Source organism: Scleropages formosus, chromosome 4 (assembly GCF_900964775.1).
Source record: "Scleropages formosus chromosome 4, fSclFor1.1, whole genome shotgun sequence".
Lineage (NCBI taxonomy): Eukaryota > Metazoa > Chordata > Actinopteri > Osteoglossiformes > Osteoglossidae > Scleropages > Scleropages formosus.
In genome coordinates this window covers 34,765,163-34,780,119 of record NC_041809.1, presented here as the reverse complement: position 1 = coordinate 34,780,119, position 14,957 = coordinate 34,765,163, and the positions used below count along the sequence as shown (strand labels likewise).

Below are 14,957 nucleotides of genomic sequence, written 5' to 3'. Positions count from 1 at the left end.
GGCAGCAGCTCTAACCACTACGCTCGCTGCTGTTCGTTGCCACCCTGTAGATGTACTTCGGACCACGTTTACATTTCCGGTACACCAGTAAACAGTATGCTGCACGCCCCTACGAAGGTATAGTATACTAGTAAATGACTGAGATTTACTGCTCTTTGCAGAGCCTCCCATTCCTTCCCCCAGTGACCCCCCCGTTGTAATTCTGTTTTTTATTCACACTGAGCTCATAATTTATTGCTTGTACCCGAGTTATAAACTGAACAAACCACACAGTTCGGTAACGTGGCAATTGAGGACTTGTTAAAAATTCCATTCGTTTTAAACCAGATTTTGCACTAGATGAACCCAATAATTATAAATATAAGACATATAAATATTCCTGACTTCATGTTTGTAGACTAGTAAGTTTGTGTCCTTTTTCTCCACGGCTGCTCCTTCGCGGCTGCGTCAAATGTTTCATCTCCGCTCCGACGCATCGTTATAAGTTTCCCGACAGTTTCACTGTGCATCCTGAGAGCAAAGGATCCGTCACACCGCGTGACAGTCGGCTGCTCTTCACGAGGAAGAGCACCGGCCTGCGCGGCCCCCCCCCCACGGCAGAACGTCCACCGCTGTGTCGTCTTCCTGCAGGTACGACAGCGAGGGCCGTCTCACCAACGTGACGTACCCCACCGGCGTGGTCGTGAGCTTGCACTACGAAATCGAGCGCTCCATCAACATCGACGTAGAGAGCTCAAACAGAGACGGCGATGTCAGCATCGTCACCAACCTGTCCTCTGTGGAGGCCTCCTATACCGTGGTGCAGGGTAAGTGCGTCCCTTCGTCAAACACATTTACATTTATTTGCCAGACACTTTTCTCCAAAGAATCTTGCAACGAACTCTACGTAGTGTTATGAGCCCACACCCCTTATTCACCGCGGTGACTTACACTGCTAGATACACTACTTACATTGGGTCACTCATCCATACATCAGTGGAACAAACACACACACTCTCTCTGTCACTCATACACTATGGGTGAAACTGAGCAGCATGTCTTTGGACTGTGGTAGGAAACCAGAGCACCCAGAGGAAACCCACACAGACACAGGGAGACCATGCAAACTCCACACAGACTGAGCGGGGATCGAACCCATGACCTCTCACATCACCCAGGTGCTGTGAAACAGCAGCACTACTCACTGGCACTTTTCTCCAAAGTGACTTACAATGTTAAGGTACTTGTATGAGTCTTTACCCATTTAAAGAGGCTGGGTAATAATTTTAATGGAGGGATTGAGGGTGAGTACCTTGCTCATGGGTACTATAACTGGAGGTGGGATTCGAACCAAAGGCAGCAGCTCGAACCACTACGCTACCAGCTGCCCCCGTTTACGTTCACATTAATTTGTTCAGCAGACGCTTTTCTCCAACGCGACGCACATCTCAGAGAACAATAGAGCGAGTGCGTTACATCACCACGGTATCTCACTCGCTGACAGCTCCGTCGGTGGTGAACATAACTGTCTGTCGCCACATAATGAATAGCAACGAGGGCATCAGCTTCCAACAGCTCATTTCGTTCTTCGCTGTCAATGGACTGTAGCTCAAGCACATGGGCGCCGAACCAAAGCATCTTAATGGCTTTGAGAATTACGAAACAGAGCATGATATATATTTATATATAGCGGTTGAGAATATTACCGCTTTGATCAGTTTGCTCTGTATTTTAAATACTTGGTATTTGACGTTGTGTTTAAATTTAAGTGCGTCCTTTTGGATGGTGTGTTTTGCTCGACACGTGGGAAACAAAGATTTTAAATAGCGAGAAAAACACACCTTTCCGTCTCTCTATCACGTCGCATTTACTCGCTTAGCTGATACTTTCTCCTCCAAAACATCTTCCACTGTTAAGCTATTTACCCATTTATACAGCTGAGTAATTTTACTGGAGTAATTTTACCCCACTGCTGTAAGAGAGTTCAACACTCACCAGTGTGCCACCTATTGCACCTAGAATTTGCACTGATCCCTCCAAGCACATCACTTGCGTTGTCACTTTTAAATATTCTGGTTATTTATTGTTATTGACATTATTTATTGTTTTTTTGTGCGTAGCACTATCTATTGTGTTGTCTACAGTCTGCGGAGAAGCACTCATGCGAGAATCTCATAGTACTTTGTACTTATGGCAATAAACCGCAAACTTGAACTAGGGTCAGTCCCTTGCTCAACAGTACTACAGCTGGCGGTGGGATTTGAACCTATAACCTTCAGGGCCAAAGGCAGCATTTCTAATCACTATTCTACCAACTGCCCCAACATAGTAGAGTAAGTTATAATATGATAAAATAGAAAATAAGTTATACTCTTATAAAATAAGTAAAATAATACAATAAGCGTAGAAATATTTATAAAACCACCTAAGCAACTTGCAAGAGAGACGAAATAGTGGATAAAACTCAGAAGCAAGCAATTTACTCGGCGCCTTTATCAATAACTCGGGATTCCTGCAGCGAATTAACTGTGCTGAACTGGACCTCAAATTACTAGGAATTTATTCTAATCGACAGTGAAATTGGGACGATGGAGAGCAGTTCGAGTTTGTAACTGCTGCGTCTAAGCAGCGTGTGGTTTTGGCGCTTTTCTCCAAATGCCAGACCGTCGTGGTCTTACCATCATTTGTAACTCTTCGGTCAAGTAAAGTTGTGCCGTTTGCAGACCAGGTTCGGAACACCTACCAGCTATGCAGCAACGGCTCGCTGCAGGTGACGTACGCCAACGGGATGGGCATGAGTTTCCACACGGAGCCCCACGTCCTGGTGGGTGCGGTGAGCCCCACCATCGGGCGCCGCAACATCACGCTGCCCGCTGACAACAGCCTCAACTCCATCGAGTGGAGGCTCCGAAAGGAGCAGAACAAGGGCAAGGTCACCGTCTTCGGGCGGAAGCTGCGGGTGAGAAAGACCTCCGTCCAGTCGCGCTCTCACCTCTGCACCCGAGTTTTTCGTTGCCACGTTGTCCTTTCCAACCTGCCTACTCGAGCCACATCTCCTTACGCTGTGAGAGAGAACTTCAGAAACAACTTTTCTTAATGTTTCGCGCCTGAAAATGTTGGTTTCAAAGCGAATCAAGTGTCTCGCTCACACCAATGTGTATGTGTACATTCACTTTAAGGGGTTCTCGACAACAGAAGCCCTTTGCCTCATTTGTTAGCATGCCGGGGTGGGACAGGGGTCAACGAGATGGCAAGGTAAAGATCGATAACGTTGATTCCCCTCATAATGCGGCAGGCCCACGGCAGGAACCTGCTCTCTATCGACTTCGACCGGAACACGCGCACTGAAAAGATTTACGACGACCACCGCAAGTTTATGTTGCGCGTCATGTATGACGCCCAGGGCCGCCCAGCCATGTGGCTACCTAGCAGCAGCCTGGCCGTGGTCAACGTGTCCTACGCTGCCAGCGGTCAACTGGTGGGCCTGCAGCGTGGCAGCATGAGTGAGAAGATCGAGTTCGACTCCTTGGGTCGCATCCTGACTCGATCCTTTGTGGATGGCAAGGTGTGGAGCTTCAGCTACTTGGATAAGGTGGGTTGGCTCCTCAAAGACGAGTCAATCAAAAACCAAAGAGAGATTTATAGTAAGCTGGTAATGTCTCACTTGTACTTTTGCACCTCAGCTGTCAAGATTTCCTTTTTTTGCAGTCTATGGTGTTGCTCCTGCAGACCCAGAGACAGTACGTCTTTGAGTTTGACACCTCTGGCCTCCTCACGGCTGTCACCATGCCCAGCGTTGCAAGACACACAATGTCCACCCACGTGTCCATAGGCTACATTCGTAACGTTTACAATCCACCGGAGAGCAACGCCTCCGTCATCCACGACTTCAGCCAAGACGGCCGCCCTCGCGCCACCTTCTTTCTTGGCACTGGTAGACGGGTCCTCTACAAGTACGGCAGGCTCGGCAAGTTGTCCGAGGTCCTGTACGACAGCACGGCCGTCACCTTCGGGTACGATGACACCTCCGGCGTTCTCAAGATGGTCAGCTTGCAGAGCGGTGGATACTCCTGTACCATCCGCTACCGCAAGATGGGCCCATTGGTCGACAAACAGATCTACCGCTTCTCTGAGGAAGGCATGGTCAACGCCCGCTTCGACTACACCTACCACGACAACAGCTTCCGAATCGCCAGCATGAAACCCGTCATCAGTGAGACACCGCTACCCGTGGACTTGTACCGCTATGACGAGATCTCGGGCAAGGTGGAACACTTCGGAAAGTTTGGCGTCATCTACTACGACATCAACCAGATCATCACCACGGCGGTGATGACTCTCACCAAGCACTTTGACACACACGGGCGCATCAAGGAGGTGCAGTACGAGATCTTCCGCTCTCTCATGTACTGGATGACTGTGCAGTATGACAGCGTGGGCCGCGTGATCAAACGAGAGCTTAAAATCGGCCCTTACGCCAACACAACGCAGTACAGGTATGAGTATGACGGTGACGGGCAGCTTAGCGGAGTTAAGGTTAACAACTGGTCTGCCTGGCGCTACAGTTATGACCTCAACGGCAACTTGCACCTGCTGAACCCGGGCAACAGCGCTCGCCTGCTGCCCCTGCGCTACGACCTACGTGATCGCATCACCCGCCTAGGCGATGTGCAGTACCACCTCGACGAGGATGGCTTCCTCAGCCAGCGCGGCACCGACTTCTTCGACTACAACTCCAAAGGCCTGCTGGTGCGTGCCTACAGCCGCGCCCCCGGAGGGTGGCAAGTGCAATACAACTACGACGGCCTGGGCCGCCGCGTCTCCAGCAAATCTAGCCTCGGCCAGCACCTGCAGTTCTTCTACGCCGACTTGAACAATCCAACGCGCGTCACCCACGTGTTCAACCATTCCAGCTCAGAGATCACCTCACTCTACTACGACCTGCAAGGCCACCTGTTCGCCATGGAGGTGAGCAGCGGGGAGGAGTACTACATCGCCTCCGACAACACCGGCACGCCGCTCGCCATCTTCAGCAGCAACGGGCAGATGGTCAAGCAGCTGCAGTACACGGCCTACGGCGAAATCTACCACGACTCCAACCCTGAGTTCCAGCTGGTGGTGGGCTTCCACGGGGGGCTGTACGACCCCCTCACCAGGCTTGTGCACTTCACCCAGCGGGACTACGACGTGCTGGCTGGCCGCTGGACGGCGCCGGACTACACCCTCTGGCGGAGGATCGGCAAAGAGCCAGCTCCCATCAACCTGTACATGTTCAAGAACAACAACCCCTTGAGCGACGTGCTGGACATCAAGAACTACGTCACAGGTACTGAGAGATGTACGGGGGCGAGGTCGTACCGTGAAACCGACGACGGGAGGGTTCACACAGCAACGGAATCATAGATGAGTTTGGCAACATGGTCACATTTGTAGCCCCTATTGCTCTGCTCTTGATGTAGAAATCGAACAATGTAGCAACCACACATTTACATTTAGTCATTTAGCTGATGCTTTTCTGCAAAGCGACTTACAACGTTAGTCTGCCTACACTAATTTACCCATTTATACAGCTGGGTAATTTTTAATGGTGCAGTTTAGGGTAAGTACCTTGTTCAACGGTACTACAGCAAAATGTGGGGATCAAACCCACAAGTCCAAAGGCACCAGCTCTCCCCCCACATGACATAACAATGTATTTCTTGAGTTTTGCTTTATACAACGGGCTCGTTCTTCCGATAGCATAACGTGTTGTTGAGCTACTGACAGCAGCGCCGGAGCAGAAATATTAAATTTCAGGGAACGCAAGTTCTGAATGACAAAGTCAAACCAAATCAGTACGCGCCACCGTCAGCAAGCTGTCCAATTAAGATAATTTAATTCCCAAACATAAACATAAGTGTCATTTGCCAGAACGTATTGCGAAGACCTGTGTTGTCAAGGATATCATTAAATATAAATGAAAAGATTATCATTGTTTCCGTTCCTTTTAAATTCTAGACCCAATAACTGCCATTACAGGCAGCCATACCCAAGTTCTGTTTTTAATTTTTTTTTTTGTTCGGTTGCCCCAATTACATCTTCTCTTTTTATGAATGCTATTAATTCCCAGAGATATGCGTTTGCTGTAAAGGGCAGTTCTTTGTTATCGTTTAGTTAACCACTACTGAGAGTGAGCAAAGTGGCCTGAACAGCATTGGCTTTGTATCCCAGACAACATACACAGTATGTGATGTAGTCAGATCTCACCGAGTTCTCAGCATCTGTTCATAAGTATATTTGAGGCCCAATATTAACAAAGGAGCTCATTACAAAACTTGCTGTGTTTCCAGTCATCGTTGTGATCATGACACGTGCAGCAGTACCATGTTTTTGACACGGAATGCTGTGTCGTGACTCAGGCTGACGTGGGATAACGATGACCTTTGACATGGGTAACAACTGCTGTCCCGTCGACTGCCATTCTGAATAAACGGTGAGCGATTGTGACATCATAAATTTAGGTCAAGATGTTTCACTGTCATCATAATGTCATCCTCAGATGTGAAGAGCTGGCTGGTGATGTTTGGATTCAAGCTCAGCAACATCATACCTGGATTCCCGAAGCACTCCGTCTACTTCGTGGAGCCTCCTTACGAGCTGCTGGCCACTCAGGAGTGCGAGAACTCACAGGTGAGTTGCTGCCGTAGCGACCGAGCGCGCTGTCCGGCAGGCGTGATCGCCGGACGGCGTCAAAGGTGAAATACGCCCAGGACATTTCTGATGGGTGTAACAGATTCAATTATTTACGTTTATTCATTTATCTGGCGCTTTTCTCCAAAGCGACTTGGAACGTTAAGCTCCTTTCAATTATTTGCCCATTTATACAGCTGGGTAATTTTACTGGAGCAATTCTGGGTAAGTACCTTGTTCAAGGCTACTACAGCTGGAGGTGGGATTCAGAGCGGCAACCTTTTTGGCTCCAAAGGCAGCAGCTCTAACCGCTACGCTACCAGTTGCCCCATTTTTTTAAAACGTCTGTAGCAAAAGCTCTTTGGTTGTGTTCCGTTCCACATTGCGCTGTGCGATCTCAAACGCCGGCCGTGTCTTTTTCCTGATCCTGTGACCTCCCTGCAGCTGATGACGGGGGTGCAGCAGGCAGCGGAACGACACAACCAGGCCTTCATGGCACTGGAGGGGCGGCTGCTGAACAAAAAGCACCGAGCCAAGCGGGACCGACCCGGTCACTGGTACGGCACCGGCGTCCCCATTGTCGGGCGCGGCATCATGCTGGCGGTGAAGGACGGCGTCGTGACGACATCTGTAACCAGCATGGCCGGCGAGGACGGCCGCAAAGTGGCGCTGGTGCTCAACAACGCCATCTACCTGGAGGGCACGCACTACACGCAGGACGGCCGCGACTGCCACTTCTTTGTCAAAGTGGGCTCTGCGGACGGGGACTTGCTGGCACTGGGGCTGGCCAACGGACACAGGACGATGGAGAGCGGCGTCAACGTGACGGTGAGCGGACGGTCGCGGCGCGGCGCCACCGTGGAGTTCCGTGTCGCGGCACTGTCCCTTAGCGTGCGCTACGGGCAGGCGCCGGACGTGGAGGACAGGGAGCGAACGCGGCTCCTGGAGCTCGCTCGCCAGAGGGCGTTGTCGCAGGCCTGGATGCGAGAGCAGCAGCGCGCCCGGGAGGCCAGGGAGGGCACGCGACTCTGGACCGACAGTGAGCGGCAGCAGCTGCTCTCCACGGGGAGGGTGCAGGGCTATGATGGGTACTATGTGCTGCCCGCCGAGCAGTACCCCGAGCTGGCAGACAGCAGCACCAACATCCAGTTCCTGCGACAGAATGAGATGGGCAGGAGGTAACAGATGCCAGGCTCCCGCGCACTTTCCTCTCCTAAGGAGAACACATGGGGACACACAGTGACAGCTGCAGGGACTTCTGAAAAGGAAAAAAAATAACTGACTGCCACTGGCAAAAAAAAAAAAAAAAAAAAAAAAAAAAAACAAAAAAATTAACAAGCTTTGTTACAGGCAAAGCACTCGAGAAGCACTGAAATGTTGAAAACAAAACAAAACTTTTTCAGACAAAATGTTAAAAACAAGAAAAAAAAAGCCCTTTTTTTCTTAAAAAAATAAAATATTTTCACCCTTTTTGGGGGCTTGTGAACCAGTGGATGACGCTCAGATGCTTCGGTGTAGTCTGGATGTAACATTGAACTGGATGGGACCAAAAGCATGAAAAATTCTGAGTTGGTCTAAAAGAACATGTGACGGAACGCCAAGGGACATCATCAGTTTAAAAAAAAAAAAAAAAAGAAAAAAAAAAATCACACACATTTCTAGAGTCCAGTGGTTGGAGTTTACAGTGTAAAAAGTGATGGAAAAGACAGCGGTGTAATAAATCAATAAATCAATCCAGTATCCAGCGGCTTCGTCACACCAGTACTGTGGTCCGTATGTCTGCAGGAACAGCCAGTTACACCGTAAATAAGAAGAATTAAAACTGGTTTGGTTTGAATGAAAAGAAAACGAAACATTACAAATACATGGTGTGAAGAGTCAATCATAATAAAAAAAAAAAAAAAATCTCATCTCAGGCTGCTCATCCAATGACCTAAAACCATTAACTGCTCTTCTGTCGACTTGTAAACTACTTCTGTCCGTTAAAAAGAAATTCATTGCAAAAACATTTTTTTAAACTGAAATACAGAAAATTGTGGCTATATTTGCAGAACAACATTATTTTATTCCGGTGAATAAGGTCAGTTTTGTTTTGTTCGTATTTGAACACTTGTTCACAGGTTAATAAGGAAATAGAATCTCAATCAAGAATCGAGAAATTAAAATTCCTTTTAGATTTTTAATCTTATGTTGCTTATCTGTTATTTATTTTTTCTTATTACTCTAAGACAATCACTGAGGAATATTTCATTTTAATTTATATACAGAGCCAGATCGATGGATTTTTCTTTGGAAAGGTATGAATTGTTCTTTAAAAAGTTTAATTTCCTGCCAAGCAAATTATAGTCACAGACAAAAAAAAAAAAAAAAATGTAAAGTGTTTTAAATTGTTTATACTTTCAATAAAGTCTTTGAAACTGTGAAACTTGTTTTTCTAAATATAACTGTTATGTAAAGTGTGTAGCGCTATCTATACACTGCACAGTAGAACATTTTTCAAAAAGTTTTGTGCACTGATTTCTGACAGGAACTGGTTTACTACGGTATGTCCAAACCAATAGTTGCCAATTACTACTATAAAGTGTAACGCTTTACTTCTAATAAACAACATGAAACGCTACCCTGTAGTCGTTTGTTATTGAAATTATCGGTGCATCTTAGTTTTCAAGAAACCTTGAAGGAAGTACACCAGCGAGCGTTTCCTTTTATCGACTGTACGGAAAGGCCTTTTCGGAAAATATACAAAGAACTGTAAAAATATCGATTCAGGAAGCATCCATCAGAAAGGCAGTTATCCATCCATCCATCTTCCTCCGCTTTTATCCGGGGCCGGGTCGCGGGGGCAGCAGTCCGAGCAGAGTCCTCCAGACTTCCCTCTCCTCACACACCTCCTCCAGTTCCTCTGGGGGAACCCCAAGGCGTTCCCAGGCCAGCCGGGAGACATAGTCTCTCCAACGTGTCCTGGGTCTGCCCCGAGGCCTCCTCCCAGCGGGACAAGCCCGGAACACCTCCCCAGGGAGGCGTCCAGGAGGCATCCGGAACAGATGCCCGAGCCACCTCAACTGGCTCCTCTCGATGCGGAGGAGCAGCGGCTCTACTCCGAGCTCCTCCCGGGTGACCGAGCTCCTCACCCTATCCCTAAGGGTGCGCCCAGCCACTCTGCGGAGGAAACTCATTTCTGCCGCTTGTATCCGCAATCTCATTCTTTCGGTCATGATCCAGAGTTCATGACCATAGGTGAGGGTAGGAACGTAGATCGACCGGTAAATTGAGAGCTTCGCCTTACGACTCAGCTCCCTCTTCACCACAACAGACCGGTACAATGACCGCATTACTGCGGACGCCGCACCGATCCGTCTGTCAACCTGCCGCTCCATTTTTCCCCTCACTCGTGAACAAGACCCCGAGATACTTGAACTCCTCCACTTGAGGGAGCAACTCCCCCCTAACCCGGAGGGGGAAATCCACCTTTTTCCGACTGAGAACCATGGCCTCGGATTTGGAGGTGCTGATTCTCATCCCCGCCGCTTCGCACTCGGCTGCAAAGCTCCCCAGTGCACGCTGCAAGTCTTGACTTGATGAAGCCAACAGGACCACATCGTCCGCAAAAAGCAGAGACGAGATCTCGCGGCCACCAAAACAGACACCCTCCGTTCCCTGGCTGCGCCTAGAAATTCTGTCCATGAAGATAATGAACAGAATCGGTGACAAAGGGCAGCCCTGGCAGAGTCAAACATGCACCGGGAACAGGTCTGACTTACTGCCGGCAATGCGAACTAAGCTCCTGCTCCGGTCATACAGGGAACGAACAGCCCGTAGCAACGAGCCCCGAACCCCATAATCCCGAAGTACCTCCCATAGGATGCCACGAGGGACACGGTCGAATGCCTTCTCCAGGTCCACAAAACACATATGGACTGGTTGGGCAAACTCCCACGAACCCTCCAACACCCTAGTGAGGGTATAGAGCTGGTCCAGTGTTCCACGGCCAGGGCGAAAACCGCATTGCTCCTCCTGAATCCGAGGTTCGACTATCGGGCGGATTCTCCTTTCCAGTACCCTGGCATAGACTTTCCCAGGGAGGCTAAGGAGTGTGATCCCCCTGTAGTTGGAACACAATCTCCGGTCCCCCTTCTTAAAAAGAGGGACCACCACCCCGGTCTGCCAGTCCAAAGGCACCGTCCCCGAACTCCACGCGATGCTGCAGAGGCGTGTCAGCCAAGACAGCCCCACAACATCCAGAGACTTGAGAAACTCGGGGCGGATCTCATCCACCCCCGGAGCCTTGCCACCGAGGAGTTTTTTGACCACCTCAGCAACTTCAGCCAGGGTAATGGACGAGTCCCCCTCCAAGTCCCCAGCCTCAGCTTCCTCTACGGAAGGCGTGTCGGAGGGATTAAGGAGATCCTCAAAGTACTCCTTCCACCGCCCAAGGACATCCTCAGCTGAGGTCAGCAGCGCACCACTTCCACTGTAAACAGTGTTGGCGGAACACTGCTTCCCCCCTCTGAGTCGCCGGACGGTTTGCCAGAATCTCTTTGAGGCCGACCGAAAGTCTTCCTCCATGGCCTCACCGAACTCCTCCCAAGCCCGAGTTTTTGCCGCGGCGACTGCCAGAGCCGCGCTCCGTTTGGCCCGTCGGTACCTGTCAGCTGCTTCAGGAGTCCCATGAGCCAGCCAGGCCCGATAGAACTCCTTCTTCAGCTTGACGGCATCCCTTACTTCTGGTGTCCACCACCGTGTTCGGGGATTGCCGCCGCGACAGGCGCCGGAGACCTTATGGCCGCAGCTCCGAACCGCCGCCCCAACAATGGAGGCGCGGAACATAGTCCATTCAGACTCGATGTCCCCCACCTCCCTCGGGACCCGGTTGAAGCTCTGTCGGAGGTGGGAGTTGAAGACCTCTCTGACAGGGGCCTCCGCCAAACGTTCCCAACAGACCCTCACTATGCGTTTGGGCCTGCCAGGTCTGTCCAGCTCTTTCCCCCGCCATCGAATCCAGCTCACCACCAGGTGGTGATCAGTTGACAGCTCAGCCCCTCTCTTCACCCGAGTGTCCAAGACATATGGCCGAAGGTCAGAAGAAACGACTACAAAGTTGATCATCGACCTCCGACATAGGGTGTCCTGGTGCCAAGTGCACTGATGGACACCCTTATGCATGAACATGGTGTTTGTTATGGATAAACCGTGACTAGCACAGAAATCCAATAACAACTCACCGCTCGGGTTCAGATCAGGGAGACCGTTCCTCCCAGTCACGCCCCTCCAGGTATCACTGTCACTGCCCACGTGGGCGTTAAAGTCCCCCAGTAGAACGACAGAGTCCCCAGTGGGAGCGCTTTCCAGCACGCCCCCAGGGACTCTAAAAAGGCCGGGTACTCTACACTGCTGCTAGGCGCATAAGCACAAACGACAGTGAGAGACCGTTCCCTGACCCGAAGGCGTAGGGAGACGACCCTCTCATTCACCGGGGTAGACTCCAACACATGGTGGCTGAACTGGGGGGCTATTAATAAGCCCACACCCGCCCGCCGCCTCTCACCTTGGGCAACGCCAGAATAGCGGAGAGTCCACCCTTGATCGAGAAGAGTGGTTCCAGAACCCAAGCTGTAAGTGGAAGTGAGCCCGACTATATCTAGACGGTATCTCTCAACTTCCCGCACCAGCTCAGGCTCCTTCCCCGCCAGTGAGGTGACATTCCAAGTCCCAAAAACCAGAGTTGGCCCCCGAGGTTTGGGTCGGCCGAGCACTCGGCCCCGACCACCGCCCAAATCACAATGCACCGGCCCCTTACGGTTTCTCCGGCAGGTGGTGAGCCCACCGAAGAACGGCTCCACGTCATGGCTTCGGGCTGAGCCCGGCCAGGCCCCGTGGGCATAGACCTGGCCACCAGGCGCTCGCATGCAAGCGAGCCCCCCCCCCCCCCCAAGGCCTGGCTCCAGGGTGAGGCCCCGGTGACCCCATACCGGGCGGGGTAAACGAAAGCCTTGATTTTTTCTTCATAAGGGGTTTTTGAACCGCGCTTTGTCTCGTCTGTCATCCAGGACCTGTCTGCCATGGGAGACCCTACCAGGGGCATATAGCCCCAGACAACATAGCTCCTGGACTCATTCAGGTACTCAAACCCCTCCACCACGGTAAGGTGGCGGTTCACGGAGGGGCAGAAAGGCAGTTATTACGTTGGAAAAGGGCAGCGGTAACGCTCCATCCACCAGCGTGCCATAGGTTGCCTGTATGGCAATTTGAGCAGGAAACATGCACCTAGAACCAGAACCAGAAATAAAAAGCTAGTGAAGCACACAGCTCCCAGAGTGCCGCTGGGCTGAAACACGCTCGAGCGGAAAATAAACCGCATATGCTGAGCAGCGATATGTGATAACGGGAGTTGGGAGAAAAGCAAACGCCGTGAGTGCTGATCGAGACGGAAGGGACACAGCGGCAGCCCCGGCAAAAAAGGAAGCGGACGGTGGAAGGCGCTACCTGGGGGCTTGTGCAAGGCTGTCGAACCTTCCGTGAAGTAAATCGTGCCACTGACGCGCGAGCGTGACGGCAGCCATCGAGTGGTCTTCGGCACGATCAAGCTCGGCAGCTCCAACGGAACTCAAGCGGAGCTGCCGAGAAGGTCGCCCATCATCCTGCGTAAAAGGCAACATGGTGTACCGAGCACCAGTCCCACGCTGACGGAAGGTCACGGGAGGTCCTGGGAGCCTGCAGCGTCGAGTTGCTCCTCAACAGCCACGAGCAAGGGAATCTGCAGCCGTGCCATCGACAACGCAGGCAGGGGGGAGAATACAGAGAATGCAAGGGAAGGCAAAATGGCAAGTCGACAAGTGGGAACAAAACGCAGGCCGAAAGCAGCGTTAGGACCTACTACAGGAAGCACTTCATCTTGTTTGGGTCACACCATAAAAGCACAGTAAGAATGAAGAGTTGCATCTTCAAATACAAGTCAGTTTACTGTGGTGCCCAGACCTTCTTTTCCCCAACAAGTCTCCAGCTCCTGCCGATCTCCAGGAGAATCACATGCCTGCAATAGAATCCATCCAACGTGTCCAGGGTCTGCGTCAGGCTCTCAATCCCCAGAGGGATGTGCCCAGTGTAGCTCCATCGGGAGCCGACCAGGGTGCATTCTGACAATATGACCGAACCGCTTCAACCGTCTCCTTTCGATCTAGAGGACCAGGGACTCCAAGCCTCTTTTGCAGAGGTTTGCAGAGCTCCTCACCCTGTCATGGAGAACGAGCACAGCAATCCTGTGGAGAAACCACATTTCAGACATTTGTGCCCATAGTCTCCATCAACGGAGCATCACTGCCGGGCTTGCGTATCACAGCAAACCCACTAAGACCTTCATGAGTACACACAAACAATGCAACGAAGAGCCCAGATTTGCACTACCGGGACCCAGGCCTGGGGGAGGCATTCGCCAGCGAGTGCCTTGTGATTGGTCGATTCGCACAACCCCATCAGGCTCAGACAGAAATGACATCATGGAGCCACCTCATGAAGGCACCACCTGTAAGGTGAAAGGTTGACTTCAGGTGTGGGATTAGGCAGGGAACAGCAAAATGGAACAGCGAAACAGACTTTTCAACCACAGGGTGTGTCCAATTATGGGATGATTCAGGTAGTTCTTTGTGTAACTCATATTTCAAAAGTCTATTTAAGCTCATTCTTCCATTAATAGGTAACATTGCTATTCATGTGGCATTCTGTTCAAATAAGAGGCACAAAAACATTGTGCAACAGCAAAAAAAATTTTATTTAACGGCTTTGCGTCCTTCTCACAATCGGTCAGAACGTTTCTACACATCTCCTACCAAACATTTGCTCTGCGCCGCTCTGCTCGATCAGCAGCAGGTACCAACATCAGTGATCCTGTCGCAAACTAAAGGCTTTCGACCCTACAGTGTCCATTAAAAGACAAAAGGAGGGGGGGAGAAAAAAAAAAAAAAAAAAAAAAGTCTTTGACCAACAGAAACAATCTTCCAGTGTTTCCTACTCATTAACACAAGAGACTGAAAATAATAGTGGCATGACACTAAAACAAGTACACTTTCAATAAGCAAATGCACCTGTGACACAACTTCAAGGTCTAATTTTACACATTGGGACCATTTTATACATTTATTTAATTGATCCACTTCTTCACTGAGCTGCCTTGCTGACACCGAAGGAGGACACATTTGCTTGAAGTGCCATTATTTGCCTGCTTTCTGGACGGTAAAACAAGTCACCACGTTTGTGCTTTTAACCCCTTTTTTGTTAGACTTTCAGTTAAACTACTCTATGTAAAACAATGCATG

General features: G+C 50.4%; 1 protein-coding gene across 1 annotated transcript in view; it reads left to right on the top strand.

Annotated features, from left to right (window-relative positions):
- The window catches only part of LOC108934151 (teneurin-2-like), a 272,656-nt gene extending 264,750 nt beyond the window's left edge, over window positions 1-7,906 (top strand). The window contains exons 25-30 of the mRNA XM_029250894.1: window positions 631-806; window positions 2,703-2,938; window positions 3,275-3,571; window positions 3,688-5,305; window positions 6,518-6,648; window positions 7,093-7,906. Coding sequence (XP_029106727.1) covers window positions 631-806; window positions 2,703-2,938; window positions 3,275-3,571; window positions 3,688-5,305; window positions 6,518-6,648; window positions 7,093-7,830 — 3,196 coding nt within the window. The 3' untranslated portion in view covers window positions 7,831-7,906. The remainder of the gene's footprint in view (window positions 1-630; window positions 807-2,702; window positions 2,939-3,274; window positions 3,572-3,687; window positions 5,306-6,517; window positions 6,649-7,092) is intronic.
- The last annotated feature ends 7,051 nt before the right edge of the window (window positions 7,907-14,957 follow it).